Source organism: Lipotes vexillifer, unplaced genomic scaffold (assembly GCF_000442215.2).
Source record: "Lipotes vexillifer unplaced genomic scaffold, Lipotes_vexillifer_v1.1 scaffold858, whole genome shotgun sequence".
Taxonomy (NCBI): domain Eukaryota; kingdom Metazoa; phylum Chordata; class Mammalia; order Artiodactyla; family Lipotidae; genus Lipotes; species Lipotes vexillifer.
The window spans coordinates 1,083,862-1,101,657 of NW_006788467.1; the positions used below are offsets into that span (position 1 = coordinate 1,083,862).

General features: G+C 39.8%; 1 protein-coding gene across 1 annotated transcript in view; it reads right to left on the reverse strand.

The window, feature by feature from the left end:
• SPAG17 (sperm associated antigen 17) overlaps window positions 1-17,796 on the reverse strand; it is a 227,316-nt gene that overhangs the window by 22,457 nt on the left and 187,063 nt on the right. The window contains exons 36-43 of the mRNA XM_007461630.1: window positions 15,105-15,287; window positions 14,056-14,169; window positions 13,473-13,518; window positions 11,082-11,181; window positions 10,814-10,861; window positions 8,125-8,224; window positions 7,294-7,396; window positions 2,020-2,151 (exon numbers count right to left, since the gene is read on the reverse strand). Of these exons, the coding sequence (XP_007461692.1) occupies window positions 2,020-2,151; window positions 7,294-7,396; window positions 8,125-8,224; window positions 10,814-10,861; window positions 11,082-11,181; window positions 13,473-13,518; window positions 14,056-14,169; window positions 15,105-15,287 (826 nt within the window). The remainder of the gene's footprint in view (window positions 1-2,019; window positions 2,152-7,293; window positions 7,397-8,124; window positions 8,225-10,813; window positions 10,862-11,081; window positions 11,182-13,472; window positions 13,519-14,055; window positions 14,170-15,104; window positions 15,288-17,796) is intronic.

Sequence of the window (17,796 nt, forward strand, 5' to 3'; positions counted from 1 at the left end):
GCTGCTGCTCCTGCTGATTCCTCTTTAGCCATTCTATACATAAGCAGCTTCAGTTGGCTTTGGTCTCCCCTGTGCCCTGGAACTGCGCTTGTCTAGATCACCAGTGATCACTATTGCCCAATTCCATGGTTATTCTTTATCTTACTCGACTTTTGAGGAGCACTTAATATACTTGAAACACTCAGTCATTTTCACACTCCTATTTTTCATCTACCTTGCTGGCTTTTTCTTCTTAGCTGCCTTAACTGGCTCCTCCTCTGCCTGATTTTTACATTCTAGAGTTTGCCTTAGGTTGGTTCTCAAAGCATGGCCCCGTATCAGCACCATCAGCACCATCTGGAAACCTGTTACAACTACCAATTCTCAGCCTCACAACTGGTCCCATTAGGTAACTTAGGAATCACCCTTGATTCCTCTTAGTTCTCACCCTCATGTCCAATCGACCAGCAAGCCCTGTTGTCTCTACCTCCAGGATATATTTCCAATTAATTTGCTTCTCACCATCTCCACCTCGAGCCCCTTAGTCCAGGTCTCTGTCCACACTCACACATATCTTCTGTTGCTTCCTTCCTGCTTCCACCTTCCCCACTGCTCCCTTCCCTCGCCACGAGCTATTGGCCACACGTCTACCAGAGGGATCTATTTCAAATATAAATTAGTCAGGTAACGACCCTGCTGCTCAAAACCTTCCAGTGGTGTTTGACTACAACTCCACTTAGAATAAAACTCAAAGTTCCCTATGCAGCACCACGGGATCTCACTGCTGTCCCTCTCTCTGACCTCACCTTTTACTTGTTCTGATTGCCCATTTTCTTCCAGCTCCATGCCTTATTTTCTGTTTCTTCTCTCCTCAGGGCCTTCATATTTGCTGTTCCCACTACCTGGAATATTCCTTCCCCCCAGTCTTTGAATGGCTGCCTCCTTCTTGTCCTTCTTGTCTCAGCTCAAATGTCCCTTCACAGAGGGGCCTTCAAACCCCCTAATGGAGTGCTGTCTCTCTCCCCGAGACACTCTCCATACATTATACTGTTACATTATGTGACACCATTTATTATAATCTGAATTTGATGTGTTTACTTCTTTATTGTCTAGGTTTGCCCATAGCATGTTCAGCTGCATATGTCTTTGGCTTCTTAATTGCTGTATTTCCATGCCTAGAACAACGCCTGGCATTCAGTAAATCACCCCCTAAATGAATAAACCTTTTAAGAGAGATAAGATTAAATCAGGAAGGCAAAAGGCTTGTACAAGGTAAATCCCTAATTCACCCATAAATGTGGCAAGATGCTCCCTCTATAAGAGGTAACTGAGACCCATCAGCAGATTCCCAGCTCACTTTCAATATGGAACATGCCCACAGGAATCAAGGGGTGCAAATGTATCTACACAATTTAAACTACTCTGTTTTTCTTTCTTTCTTTCTTTTTTTACCACCCATATTTAGTTGAATTAACTGCTGTGAAATCAGTGTAATGTGACTCCACGGGAACTAGATATTATTCTGTAGTATTCCACACTTCAGTTTCTGCTACCCCAATAAGTCGATGTGCTATGCAAGACAGAGACTACAGCTTACGTTTCTCTTCTAGCACCTGCAGAACAAGGAAGTAATAGGTAAATCTAAGTCCAACTACCAAATCACTGGCTGCTCAAACAAAGCTACCAGGTTCCTGAGTTTCAGTAAATCACACAAGCTCTTAGAACCATGAGGGATAAAATAAAATAATAAATGAATCAAAATAAAATAAAATGAAGAAATAAAATAACAAATCTTAAAAAAAATTTTGTCATCTCTTGCCTTCAATGTGGGACTTGTAGTCATTCTCAAAATATTTTTTGAGATACTTTGATGTGCTAAGAAGCCTTACAAAGTCCCATAGGCTCAGGATCCATGACCCTCTAGAATTTTTTCTGTAACTGCCAACCATGTCCTCAGCCCCCAGGGCCATCTCCCATACTCCAAAAAGACATGATGTTCAGTGTTGAGAAACAATGAGATAAAGCAAATGACTGCCATACCTTTGATAGATACCGTTAAATTTTCAGTTTGTTTCTGGCTAGCAGACTCCTTGGTATTCACAAAGTTCTCCGATTTTGGAAGACTAAGCGTATCTGAGGATTCCTGTTCTGAAACTTTATTTTTCTGGGAATCTTAAAAAGAAACCCAGAACAAATATTTTAAAGTGATATTCTGGACAATGATACAATGACTACTAATGTTTGTATTACAATGAACAAGGGGCCTTTCCCCCCACCGTCTTTAGAAAGACTAAATGGAAGAAAGCCATTAAGAGGCTGGGATTATCATTATATGACAAATGTTTGCCATTAACAAACAGGACAGTATCTGTAAAACTCAAACTCCCAAGGAGCTAGCTGGTTCTTTCCAGGCCTTATGACCACATAGTAGTTGTTACCTTGTTGGCTTATGAAACAGGGACCAGGTAATTTGGCCTACTTTTACTTGGCAAGAGTAACTAAAAGGTGATATTTTTTTAAAAGTTTCCACTCTTAAATCCATTTATTACTATGAACATGTAGCTCTTTATTCAAATGCACTCTAAGAAATCAGTGCAAAATGAAACAAATTTTAAATAAATATATCAAGGACTGGGGATGCAAACACATTTCAACTTGTGTGTACACCAACCCTGGTTAAATGGTGGTGGCTGCCTGGAGGACTGTGTTGAAGAAACTGTGGCCTCTCCCCCTTTCAAGGGGAGAGTAGGTTTGATTGGCTAGTGTCTTCTGCCCAGGGTGCAGGTGGCAGCACAAGCACCATCAGACTTCATCCCTGATTTAGCCCCATCACATCTACAAGTCATTGTTCCAGACTTAATCTTTGCTTTACAAACTCTGTGGTAATTGGCTGTGCTCATTCCAGGCAGCTGAATTTGTGGTATTGTACAGTAGAATATCCCTCTATCTGGGCATTTTAACCACCCAGTTTATTAAAGAGAAGCACTAAACTTCATTTCCTCCCTAAATTCTTCAACATGCATCTCCTGAAATGAAGACATTCCCCTACACGTCCACAATACCATCACCAAACCCGAAAAAACTTAGAGTAATCCAACAATGCCCTCTCATATAGAGTCCCTAAATCAAACTCATGTAATTCATCCAAATATTTTCGATAGCTGTTTCTTCTCAGTCCAGCATCCAAAATGTATGTATCACAAGTAGTTTTTATGCCTCTTTTGTGTTTTTTATTATAGAACAATCACCTCATGTTTAAAAAAATTTTTTTAATGACATTTACTTTTTTTTTTAACATCTTGATTGGAATATAATTGCTTTACATTATTGTGTTACTTTCTGCTGTATAACAAAGTGAATCAGCTATATGTATACTTATATCCCCATAACCCCTCCCTCTTGTGTCTTCCTCCCACCCTCCCTATCCCACCCCTCGGTCACAAAGCACTGAGTTGACACCCCTGTGGTATGCAGCTGCTTCCCACTAGCTATATATTTTACATTTGGGAGTGTATATATGCCAATGGTACTCTCTTACTTTGTCCCAGCTTATACTTCCCTCTCCCCGTGGGTACATCTCTGGGCTTTCTATCCTGTTCCATTGATCTATGTTTTTGTTTTTGTGCCAGTACCATACTGTCCTGATTACTGTAGCTTTGTAGTATAGTCTGAAGTCAGGGAGCCTGATTCCTCCAGCTCCATTTTTCTTTCTCAAGATTGCGTTGGCTATTCGGGGTCTTTTCTGTTTCCATACAAATTGTGAAATTTTTTGTTCTACTTCTGTGAAAAATGCCATTGGTAGTTTGATAGGGATTGCACTGAATCTGTAGATTGCTTTGGGTAGTACAGTCATTTTCACAACGTTAATTCTTCCAATCCAAGAACATGGTATATCTCTCCACCTGTTTGTATCATCTTTAATTTCTTTCATCAGTGTCTTATAGTTTTCTGCATACAGGTCTTTTGTCTCCTTAGGTAGGTTTATTCCTAGGTATTTTATTCTTTTTGTTGCAATGGTAAATGGGAGTCTTTCCTTAATTTCTCTTTCAGATTTTCCATCATTAGTGTATAGGAATGCCAGAGATTTCTGTGCATTGATTTTGTATCCTGCTACTTTACCAGATTCATTGATTAGCTCTAGTAGTTTTCTGGTAGTGTCTTTAGGCTTCTGTCATCTGCAAACAGTGACAGTTTTACTTCTTCTTTTCTGACTTGGATTCCTTTTATTTCTTTTTTATCTCTGATTGCTAACACTTCCAAAACTATGTTGAATAATGGTGGTGAGAGTGGGCAACATTGTCTTGTTCCTGATCTTAGAAGAAACTGTATTCTGCTGGTTTTGGATGGAATGTTCTATAAATATCAATTAAGCCCATCTGGTCTAACGTCTCATATAAAGCTTGTGTTTCCTTATTTATTTTCATTTTGGATGATCTGTCCATTGGTGAAAGTGGGGTGTTAAAAGTCCCCTATCATTGTGTTACTCTTGATTTCCCCTTTTATGGCTGTTAGCATCTGTCTTATGAATTAAGGTGCTCCTATGTTGGGTGCATAAATATTTACAATTGTTATATCTTCTCCTTGGATTGATCCTTTGATCATTGTGTAGTTTCCTTCTTTGTCTCTTGTAATGGTCTTTATTTTAAAGTCTGTTTTGTCTGATATGAGAATTGTTACTCCAGCTTTCTTTTGATTTCCATTTGCATGGAATATCTTTTTCCAACCCCTCACTTTCAGTCTGTATGTGTCCCTAGGTCTGAAGCGGGTCTCTTGTAGACAGCATATATATACCGGTCTTGTTTTTGTATCAATTCAGCCAGTCTATGTCTTTTGGTTAGAGCATTTTATCCATTTGCATTTGAGGAAATTATCGATATGTATGTTCCTATTACCATTTTCTTAATTTTTGGGGTTTGTTATTGTAAGTCTTTTCCTTCTCTTGTGTTTCCTGCCTAGAGAAGTTCCTTTAGTGTCTGTTGTAAAGCTGGTTTGGTGGTGCTGAATTCTATTAGATTTTGCTTGTCTGTAAAGGTTTTAATTTCTCCATTGAATCTGAATGAGATCCTTGCTGGGGAGAGTAATCTCGGTGGTAGGTTTTTCCCTTTCATCACTTTAAATAAGTCCTGCCACTCCTTTCTGGCTTGCAGAGTTTTTGCTGAAAGATCAGCTGTTAACCTGATGGGGATTCACTTGTATGTTATTTGTTGCTTTTGCCTTGCTGCTTTTAATATTTTTTCTTTATATTTAATTTTTGATAGTTTGATTAACATGGGTCTTGGCATGTTTCTCCTTGGACTTATCCTGTATGGGACTCTGTGCTTCCTGGACTTGATTGACTATTTCCTTTCCCATATGAGGGAAGTTTTCAACTATAATCTCTTCAGATATTTTCTCAGTCCCTTTCTTTTTCTTCTCTTCTTCTTCTGGGACCCCTATAATTCGAATGTTGGTGTGTTTAATGTTGTCCCAGAGGTCTCTGAGACTGTCCTCAGTTCTTTTCATTCTTTTTTCTTTATTCTGCTCTGCGGCAGTTATTTCCACTATTCTATCTTCCAGGTCACTTATCCGTTTTTCTGCCTCACTTATTCTGCTATTGATTCCTTCTAGAGAATATTTAATTTCATTTACTGTGTTGTTAATCATTGTTTGTTTGCTCTTTAGTTCTTCTAGGTCCTTGTTAAACATTTCTTGTATTTTATCCATTCTCTTTCCAAGATTTTGGATCATCTTTACTATCATTACTCTGAATTCTTCTTCAGGTAGACTGCGTATTTCCTCTTCATTTGTTTGGTCCGGTGGGTTTTTACCTTTCTCCTTCATCTGCTGCACATTTCTGTGTCTTCTCATTTTGCTTTACTTACTGTGTTTGGGGTCTCCTTTTCGCAGCCTGCAGGTTCATAGTTCCCGTTGTTTTTGGTGTCTGCCCCCAGTGGGTAAGGTTGGTTCAGTGGTTGTGTAGGCTTCCTGGTGGAGGGGACTGGTGCCTGTGTTCTGGTGGATGAGGCTGGATCTTTTCTTTCTGGTGGGCAGGACCGAGTCCTGTGGTGTGTTGTGGGGTGTCTGTGAACTTAGTATGATTTTAGACAGCGTCTCTGATAACGGGTGGGGTTGTGTTCCTGTCTTGCTAGTTGTTTGGCATGGGGTGTCCAGCACTGGAGCTTGCTGGTCTTTGAGTGGAGCTGGGTCTTAGCATTGAGACGGAGATCTCTGAGAGCTCTCGCCAATTGATATTATGTGGGACCAGGAGGTCTCTGGTGGTCCAGTGTCCTGAACTCGGCTTTCCCACCTCAGAGGCTCAGGCCTGACATCCGGCCAGAGCACCAAGACCCTGTCAGCCATACGGAATTATCAAGATAGTGGTCACTGGCAAGTGAAACCACAAGAGGAGAGGCCCGTGCTGTGCCTGGTTCTGCTGAGCAATTTTCAGACATCAGCTCATTCTGGCAACAGGGCGACCGGGTCAGCGAGGCAGGATGGTGTCCGTGAGGTGGGTGGCGCTCAGCAGCTGTGAGGCCTGAGGGGCCCTCTCGAAGCTCTCGTGGAAGGCCAGTGGGGGCCAGGACTCCGGCCTCCTGCGGCTGCAGCCTCTTTAGCGTTTCCTTCCCGGTGTCAAGTTGCTCTCACTCCTGCTTTGGTGGCCGTGCCTTTACCCTGAGGTTCTTCATGAGGTAAGTGCTCCCTGAGGTGATGCGTGAAAAGCAGGGGCCTCGCTGAAGTGTGAGAAACAGGGATGGAGCCATGGGGCCAATGACACTGACTTTTTTGAAGAGTCCGGGTCAGTTGTCTTATTAAATGTCTACATTCTGGTTTGTCTGATTGTTTCCTTTTGATTGAATTCAGGTTAAGGATTTTTGGTGAGAATTCTACACAGGTTCTAGGAACGATATTCATATTGCATTATATGAGAAAACATCTAATGCTAGGTTGTCTCACATATGGTAGAAGTTTGATCACTTGGGTAAGGTGGAAAATGCCATCTCCCTCCATTGTAAAAGCATATTCTCCTCCTCATAATTAGCAGGTAATACTTAAGGTGATACTTGGAGACCATGTAAATGTACTGTTCTCCAATAACCTTTCATTACTCCCTTGATTTTTAAATTAGTCAGGTCTTCTTAATGCTTTTAGGTAAATTTTAAGCATACAGGATGAAAACTAAATTTTATTTACATTTTAGTTTCCTCATATAACTCAGACAAATCTATAATATATAGGTCACACTGTGTTATGTCATTAGCTGTTACTGAGACAAAGAGTGGTAGGAACTAGTTATGTTCTACATTAACAGGAATAGGAGCTACATGAACATATTACCTGGAGGAAGACTGGATGTATTTTGAACAGCTGTTTTGCTTGCATCCTCATCTTTCTTGGTAAAAGAAGGCAAGTTTTTGGAAAGGGTGTCCAGATAATTAAACTTAAAGGAAAAATCAAAGATTTATTTTAGATTTACACATGGCCGAAAGGCAAGTGCTACAAGCATGCTAAGTTGGTAAGCAGTGATAAAAGCATATTTTCTAAGGCCCTGAAAAGGAAGTTTGCAAACTACAAGTTGTTCAAGAAACTGATTAACTCAATTCTGGCTTTTGTTAATTAGTCATAATTTCCCATAACTTCTTGTCAGGCAGCCTCTGGTTAATAATAACATCTGGAATTTTCATTGAAGCCCAGGGAGTTCTGAACACATGAAAATCCTCCCTTTGCTTGAGAGTTTCAAGGTTTCATAGGAGAGGACAGCCATGCTCTCCTTCCATGGGCTTCCAAGAACTCACAATCTCTCAGTGCTGCCCCAGCAGCTGATGGGTGAGGACACTTCAATAGAATAAAAACTTCAGAATGGGATTTATCGGAGGATAATCATCAATAGGGAGAATTCAACCCAAAAAGAGCTTAAAATAGATGGGAGAACTTAATTAATAGTGATAATGCAAGGCAGGGAGGTAGAGCTGTAGGAATACACTGGCAAAGAATTTCCCTCTCACATGCTGGTGAGGACATGATTTGAAGAGCATGGGTTAGTCAATGGGGTTGATGCTTGAAGCAGGAAAGAAACAACATCAGGATAGGTAGGTTACATTAAAAGCACAGGCATTGTATCAACTTCTATGAAGACTCATTCAATTTTTGTTAATTACATTCAATTACCTGAGACTGATATAACTTGCTTAGTTCAGATTTGCAGTAGGGCGATATTGCTTTGTTCCTAATTTCCTTTAGATAGTTTTGTGTTTTTTCAATTTCCTTCCTGGTGGATATTTCCATAACGATGCAAAAGAAGACACAGAACATTAACAAAAAATGTTATTTGCTTTTGTTTCAGCTCTAAATCCCACAGAAAATGGGGATCACTAACAAAACTGGTAAGAATTAACTCGGGCATTTTTTTGTGAACTTGTTTCAGTTCATCTTCTGCTTCTTCTAGAATCAGTCACATTTCTGACCTCAGAAATTAGACTTTCATGTGAGATAGGAAATACCAGATACCAGCTGGTAGTCTGGTTTTACAGTTGATCTCAAAAGGCTACAAACCACATGGATGACCTTTTGCATGTCTTTCCATTTCTCTGAGGTTTAATTGACAGCTAGATTCTACTGATTTCCAAAATTTCAGTAGCAGTGGTAACACTAAAACCTGGGGAATGAATGGCTTATGAATCATGCAATTAGTGATCACAAAGTAAAATAAAAACAATCATAATCTTGCTAGCTGACTTTCCATATTAGAAAATGTACTGGGGAGGCAATAGTCCAGCTAAAAACTACACTTCCCAGCCTTCCCTCTGTATACGGAGAGCCATTAAGATGTACACTGAAATCACTGGGTAAGACTTCAGAAAGCTTTTAAAGAGGGCTAACTCAGCTGGAAGTCTTTCCCTTTGTCCTTGCTTCATCTCTTTTCCTACTTCCTAAAATATGAATGAAATGGCTGTAGCTGCAGCAGTCATTTTGCAACTATGAAGCAAACTTGAGGATGGAAATCATGTGCTAAGAATGATGGAACAGAAAAAAGGAAGGAATCTTAGTTCCTGATGATGATGTGGCACTGCCTGCCATGGACTGCCCACTTCCGACTTCTTTTACATTAGGAAAAACAAACTTCTTTCTTGTAAAACACTGATTTGGGGGTTGTCTGTTAAATGCAGCCAAACCTAACCCTATCTGAAATAATTTTCATTTTTAAGTGCTTATTGCATGCCAGGAAAACTTTGCAAAGTACTTTACATTTAATCTTACAATAACTCTATGAGTTACTATTATCCCCATTTTATCCGGCAAAAATTCAAGGCATAGAGAAGTAACTAGTAAGAAGTAAAGTCTGAATTAAAATCCAGGTTGCCTGCACCAAAGCCCGCGATCTTGAGAAGTGCTTATGCAAGTCAGCTGTTAGTGAAGTGACAGAGATCTTAGATACTAGGTGGTCTAATCATCCTCATTTTAAAGATAAGCAAACTGAATTCCTGAAGTAAATTTTACTGAAGTAAAACAACCAGCTGGAATCATACAGTCTGCAAATAATCAAGTTGGAGCTGATTCTAGGTCTGCTGGCTCTAAGAACAGTGCTCTTTCTCTTATACTAGATGGCCTCTCTGGAGATACTGGCTGAATGAAAATCGTCTTATTTAAACAGCTTGAATTTCTCATTAAAATCTCTCTACTGCCTCACTGGATTCATTCATCAATCTATGGCAGTCTGGCTACTGCCTATCACTCTCTTAAAATTGTTTTCACAAAAGAAATCAATAAACCTTCCAAGCGATAAGCACAAATTCCTCTTTCCATTCTCCTTTCTGATTCTTCCATGGCATCTGACATTTGTTGACTACCTTCTATTTCCCTGAAACTTTCTCCTTCCTTAACCCTCCTCCCCTGTCCATTTTCCACGTTGCCAGCCCTTCTCTTTCTGGGACATATATCTAATTACGTGTTTCACTTTCTTCTTCAAAAACTTGTTGGCTTGCCATTCCTACCTATGGGTTAAAATTCGAAATTGTTAATGCTTCAAAATTTTTTAAAAATGTGAATGGATAACACATGCAAATGTACATAATTCAAAAAGTAGAAAAGAGTACATAATGAAAAGGAAGTCCATCTTGCACTATCCCCTAACCTCTCAGTCTCCTTCTCCACAGGCACTCACTGTCACCAGGCTCCTGGATATCCTTTCAGAGATGTTCTACAGGACAGTATATACTTCCAGTTCGACCTTGTATAGAGGGGTGGCCCATGAGACCTAAGGTCTTATCTCACCTACTTCTCCAACACATTCCACAAGGTAGCCCAGACGTTTTTATTAAGAAGCATATTCATACTGGGAGCCATTCTGGAGAGGAGCCATGCAAATGTGTACAGTGGTACCATATGTACTACTACGATACACTCAATAAATATATCTGGCTTCCTTTCTTTAGGGCAAGAGGGCTGGGGTTGGAATCCTCAGCTAGGATTGAAAGGAAACCAGAGCACATAATGCTTAGAGCACATTCCTCGTGTGCATTATAAGAATCCTTGCATGTTTACAACTATGCTCTGCATTAAGTTCTAGAATACTTATTAGTATATTAGAGTTACCAAAGCACAGAGAAGACCTGAGAGTTTCCTTGCTTATGAGAGAGAGAGGATCTGCCTAATGGTCAAATGGGCTTCCTCAAAAGATAATAATGTCACTGCCCAAAAGATGAATGACTGTTGGGCAGAAATGTAGCAGAATTTAAAGAACATCGGGGAGCCCGGATGGTAGGACTTTGTAACACCCCCCCCCATTCTAAAATTCTATGACTCCACCAAACTGGGTCTTTCACATGCTTATTTTATGTATAGTTCAGGGTAGAATTACCTCTTTTGAGCTAACTTTTCTTTCCAGCGCTTTGTTTTTTCTGTGTGCCTATGTAAAAGGAAAGGGAAAAAAAATATGATGAAAAAGGGCAATGTTCTCAGCTTACAGATAATAAAAGAAAACCCACCCTTGTATGATAAATTGTTAACAGCATGGAAGATGAAAGGTTAATTCCTTGATGTAGTCACCCACTGTATGACACCCGCACCTCTCCATTTCCTCATCATTTCCTTAATACTGATTGGAACACATTATTGGATCAGCTTACCTCCATTTCTTTTCAGAGAAATCTGTCTCAACGGTTTCTGGTGGACATTCTGTAGTATTAGCCAAAGACTGCTTGAATGAATCGGTTAGGTGGGCTGCACCTTTAAAAACAGATGCATTTAACTTCTATCCTCACTTCTTGACAGCCCAACACACAATCAGTACCCAATTACTCATTTGAGATGTTTTCTAAGAGCCTATATTGAGTCTATCAAGTGATTACTAGAATTTCCATGACCAAGCTATAATATAACAGGAAACCACGTATCTCTATGAAATACCCTTTTAGAGAACACACATCTTAGAGTCAAAATGTAAAATGTGACACCTCATTTGTCCCACATCACTGGGGGCGTCAGTGTTCTACCTAACTGAATTTCTTCACATCTGAAGCACCAAACCTCAAAAAAATTAAACACTTGGGCTTCCCTGGTGGTGCAGTGGTTGAGTCCGCCTGCTGATGCAGGGAACACGGGTTCCCTGGTCCAGGAAGATCCCACATGCCGCACAGCGGCTGGGCCCATGAGCCATGGCTGCTGAGCCCGCACGTCCGGAGCCTGTGCTCCGCAACGGGAGAGGCCACAACGGTGAGAGGCCCGCATACCGCAAAAAAAAAAAAAAAAAAAAAAAAAAAAAAAAAAACCATATATAAATCAGTATGAAGAATAAAAAATATTTAGCAACACACACACACACACACACACACAAATGAACTTGAAACAGAGAGCGCCCACACACCAAAAAAAAAAAAAAAAAAAAAAAAAAAAAAATTAAACACTTTATTGAAATTGTTTTTCTAAAACAATATCTAAAGATCTAAACCTAAGAATATGAATATAATACAACAGTTATTTGATAATTCGGGCAGTGGTTCTCAGAGGTTATTCCAGAGAACATGGTCTTGGTGGGATGTTAACAGGAGATTAAAAAAGAAAGAAGGTTCCATGTTCCATGGTTATATGAGTTTGGGAAACACTGATTTTTACAAGGTTAAATATGTTTCATTACTGCAGAGCTTTTCTGGACCCTTTATTAATTCATGTACCTTGTAGCTGTCTAAGAAAATAAGGCAATATGCAGCATTATGCAAACTTATGTTAGCATAGAACTCACTTTTTTTTTCTGGAGCTGTCCCGTAGACTAGTGTTTAGGAAGATCACCACTATTAATGTGTCAGGGGCAGCTGTAAACATGCAAGACTCTGTTTGATTCCTGCATCTGTTTGCCTGTTTGAAAAATACGTTTGATTTGTCCTTCACTATTGGGCAGCCTGTGCATTTACCTTACAGTGATTGTTCCCTCACACCAGAGGTTAAAAATTCAAATGCTACAATGTAGGGCCACCAGATAAAGTATAGGGCATCTAGTTAAATTTTAATTTCAGAGAAACAACAAAAAATCTTTAGTATAAGTATGCTCCATGTTATTTTGGGACATCCTTATAACAAAAAAAATTTGTTGTTTGCCTGAAATTTTAATTTAACTTGGCCTTCTGTATTTTTATTTGCTAAATCTGGCAACCGTAACATAAGAGGCCACCCAGGTAAAAGAGTGACAACAGAGTGTAAGGACAGGAGACACTGGTGGCTGTGATGGATTATTTTGTTCATGGCAGTTCTAAAGGGGCAGCTGCTAATCATCTTCAGCTATATGTCACTGTGTGGTAATGGGACATTTCAAGATAAGGAAAATTCAGATATAGAAACAACAAAAGCAACTGTGCAAGACAACACTGTGGGGGACACACAAAACACATCTGTGGGCTGAATGGAGCCCGTGGCTGCCAGTTTCTGACTTTTGTCATATGACCAAAATAGAAAAGAAAACCCCAAACCACAAAAATTCTCCACTGCTTGTCTTCTGTGAACTATGAAACCATATAACCAAGTTTGTTGGGGCTGTATATATCCCCAAATAAATAAGCTTTCCAAGAGCAGACTGCTTGGGCCACATATAGTGCAAAACAGTGCAAGGTTTTGGTAATACCTGTGTAGTTGCTCCAAAGTTCTGTGTGTGTGTGTGTGTGTGTGTGTGTGTGTGTGTGTGTGTGTGTGTTGGGAGTAGAGTGTTGGTTGGTTGACTGTTTCCTTCCTGTATGTTTGCTATGTTCTAAATGCAAGTTGAGGCTAACTTAAAAGCCAAATGTCAACTTTTATCATTCAACATGTGATAGTTAAAGATAAATTAGAGGCAATCATGGTTTGAAGGATCTCACAATTTATGCAGGAAAAAAAAGTATAAATAAATCATTACAATACAACATGGCCAATATGACAACAGAAATATGTACATGATACTTTGCTATCAGAGGAGAGAATAACTGAGAAGTGTATTTAAGATTGTTCCTTTGCAATCTGTAACTATTTTGCAGAAAAATATTAAATGTAATTACCTTCAGTAACACAACTTTTTGTAGTTTTCTCCATTTTAGGAAAAGACTGAAATGAAGATAGAGTTCCTTAATGATGATGATTATATTACATACAAAATTTACTTTGATTAGAAGGATTCCTTATGTGATCAAATTGATCTTTTATGGAACTTACTATAAAATGAATTAATTTTTTAATGCCAATACAAAAAGTGACTTGATTTTTTTTAGTCATTTCTTTCACTTAGCAAATTTCTAAAAATGGAAATCATTTAAAGTGTAGAAATTGATTTTTCTTCCTTCTCCCTATTTCATTCATTAATTCATAAGACATTACAATGAATGTCAGTTTCTCTGACGACAATAAAAACTTTTATTTAAGAGCCTTCAGAATTATTTATGATTTAAGGAAGAGCCTAAAAAGCTTTTGGAAAATTTGATATATATAAGGGATCAGAGCTCCACAGAAATAAGAAATTATAAGGAGGGAGAAAATGCTTCATAGAAGTGGCAGAAACAGCTATTATTTACAATATTTTGTCTTGAAGCATTTAATATTGAAACAATAGTAAAACCACTGGAGTAAAAAACATTTCTTTCTCACCGTAACTAGCTTGAGGAGATCTGCAGCACTGGCTCTCTCCTCCTCAGTTCTGGAATCTTTAACTCTCATTTCCTGTAGCTCATCTTCTTTCTTTAGAATATGGTTAATATAATCCTAAATCAGTAGAATAAAAGAGATCAATAAAACGCAGAAATATGGTAGAGAGAGACACAGAATAGTCAACAGCAGTTTGAAATATTACAAAAAGGTTAAGAATATGTAAGTTCACAAGGCTCAACAACCAGTTACTGGTCAAGCAATCCGGAAAGGCTTTTCCTTAATACGTTAATAAACAAAGACCTGAAAAGTCCAAAAGCAAAGCTGTAAGAGCCACAGGACATTAGAATTGTCTGAGGACCTCAGAGAGGCCCAGCTTCTCATTCAGTGCTCCAGTGTCCTCATCAATAAAATGGACAGAGTTGGGTTAGATGATTTCTAGAGTCCTAGCCTTTATGATGAGATCTATGAATGACTTTGCTTCCAAGAGAAATATACTTTACCTTTTGCATAAATATTTGATCTGTTTTCACAAATAACGGTTCCCTTCTGTATGCCAGGTATGGGGTATATAACCATAAACAAAACACATATGATACCTGTTCTGAGAGGGCTGACACACTTGACAGTGAGATGTTATAGATATGTTTATACAGTTAACTATATATGTACAAATTCTTAGACTATTTCCCAAAACCAACAATCCTTTTCTTCCTCTGACAAGTATCAAGTTAACATGCAGTTCTACCTTTTTCCAGAGGTTACTAGATCAGTTTTCCATATACTGAGAGAGGAGGAGGACGATATTGCAATCACATATAAAAGTTACTTATCTTCTCAATGTCTTTGGGGCCTCAATACTTCCTATACCTTATGGGAACCATTAAGCATTTTCTGCCTTTTCCACCTCCTACCCTCTAGAAGATTGACATTTATGTGTTGCATTAGATAAATATTGGCAGAATTACATAATTTCAGGTTCCTCAGGAAACCAAGAATAATGATTGCTCTGTTCCTGATTCTTTTGGGTCAGGTTACCAGAATTCCATTACCTTCAGGGAAATCTGCAGTTTCAATTTCACATCATTCTTTATGACCTTGTGCTGGATGAACTGGCGTATCTGTAGCACACTGGGGCTCTGCCGTATAGGGGCTGGGGCGCTCACTAACTGTTTGGACCCAACGTCGAGGCCCTTCCAAATCTGAGTGCCAAATGGAGGTCCTGGAGTTTTTTTCTATTAATGAAACAAAGCAAAACAACCACCACACAAATGAGAATATTTTACCGTTAGAATTGTTTTTCCCACCGAGTACTTATTATGTAGACACTCTATGCTAGGAACCACTTGTTAGGGAATACCACAGTGAAAAAATGGATCCCTGCTCTCAAGAAGGTTTGCAAATATAAGGGAAATTGGGAACAGAACTGGGCAAGTTTTCCTCTTTAAATATGTTACCAAGAATAAGGATATTTAGAAATCCTGTTGCCTGATGTCCCACTGGAGAGCATTTAGGGGAATGCTAAGCCATGCTGTTGCCAATGGTGATGCAGCAGCAGCCTCGGTTATGCCAAATGCATGCAACTATTCCTTAAAATCCACAGGGAGCCTAAGACACTTGGAATTAACGATCTTTAACTTTTTGGTTCCATGTTCATTTTGACCTGGAGAGATCCTTGAGAGAGAAATCATCCCATAGATATGGGAGGTCTTTGAGCTCATTCTAGATTAAGCATGCCACTAGAATCTTCCTGGGATCTCTTGCGCAGAAACATGTGCCTTGAGTAGATTCACATCTCTATGTTCTCCTTGTAATTGATTTTCAGGAGTGGTGTGCTTTGATGTGTTTCATTTTAAATTGCTCTTCAATTTCATTCCTTTTTACAGCTGAGTAATATCTCTTTATCCATTCATCTGTTGATGGACGTTTAGGTTGCTTCCACGTCTGGCTACTGAAAATAGAGCTGCAATGAACATTGTGGTACATGACTCTTTTTGAATTATGGTTTTCTCAGGGTATATGCCCAGTAGTGGGATTGCTGGGTCATATGGTAGTTCTTTTTTTAGTTTTTTAAGGAACCTCCATACTGCTCTCCATAGTGGCTGTATCAATTTACATTCCCACCAACAGGGCAGGAGGGTTGGGTTCCCTTTTCTCCACTCACTCTCCAGCATTTATGAAAAAAATAAAATAAAATAAAATAAATTGTTCTTCAGTGCCAAATGCCTGGTCAGTGATAGCTACTCAGAGGCTTGCCTGGGTGGCCACTCCACTGGGCATAGAAGGTCATAGCTATAGGAGCTGTGGAGGAAGAGAATGAACTTCCTTCATTAATCTCAGGTGTGGTATATTATTTCTCACAGTGCAGTATTTTCAACTTGGAGATGGTTTTAGTAAACCATTTGGTGTGGTCTTTTCATTTTTCAGATAAGGAGTTAAGACATGCAGTGTGACTTTTCCCAAATCCCACATTAATAATTGATAGAGCCAAGACTAGAATTCAGATCATCTTCATTCACCATGTTGTTTACAGGCACCAAACTGAAATATAGGGTCCTGTGCGGAAGCACAGGTCACTACCTACACCCTGCCGGGAGCCTGTGCAACACACCAGGGCCAACTAACCCGGGAGAACACACAGCACACCTCAGGCTGTTGCAATGTCACGCCAGCCTCTGCTGCTGCAAGCACTCCCTGGCATCTCAATTGTGACTACCGTACCCTTTGCTCTCCCTGGCCTGAGTGAGCAAGAGAGCCCTAATCAGCTGCTGCTTTAACCGCCTACTCTCTGGCCAGGGAACAGATGCCTGAGGGCAGCCTACATGCAGAGGTGGGGCCAAAACCAAAGCTGAACCCCAGGAGCTGTGCAAACAAAGAAGAGAAAGGGAAAGCTCTCTGTGCAGCCTCAGGAGCAGCAGATTAAATCCCTGAAATCGACTTGGTAAACCCTGCAATTGTGGAATACCTGAATAGAAAATGAGTGCTCCCAAAATTGAGGTGGTGGACTTTGGGGGAAACTGTGGACTTGGGTTTGCTTTCTGTGTTTGATTTGTTTTTGGTTTTATGTTTATCTTAGTTTAGTTTTTAGTGTTTGTTTTCATTTGTGGGTTTGTTTATTGGTTTAGTTGATCTCTTACTTTTTTGTTTCTCTTTTTGTGAGTGTGTGTTTCTTTGTGTGATTTTGTCTGTTTAGTTTTGCTTTTACCATTTGTCTTGGGGTTCTGTCTGTTCGTATTTTTCTTTTTGCAAGTGTGCTTGTGTATGTTTCTTTGTGTGATTTTGTCTGCTTAGTTTTGCTGTTACCATTTCTTTTGGCATTCTGTTTGCTCTTTTTTTTTTTTCTCTTCCTTTTCTTCCATGCCATGTGGCTGTCAGGGTCTTGGTGCTCCAGCTGGGTGTCAGGCCTGAGCCTCTGAGGTGGGAGAGCCAAGTCCAGGATGTTAGACCACCAGAGACCTCCCGGTCCCATGTAATATTAATTGGCGAGAACTCTCCCAAAGATCTCCATCTCAACACCAAGACCCAGCTGCACCCAGCAGCCAGCAAGCTCCAGTGCTGAATGCCCCATGCCAAACAACTAACAAGACAGGAACACAATCCCATCCATTAGCAGAGAGGCTGCTTAAAGTCATACTAAGTTCACAGACACTCCAAAACACACCACGGGATGCAGCGCTGTCCACCAGAGGGGCAAGCTCCAGCCCCAACCACCAGAACACAGGCAACGATCCCCCACACCAGGAA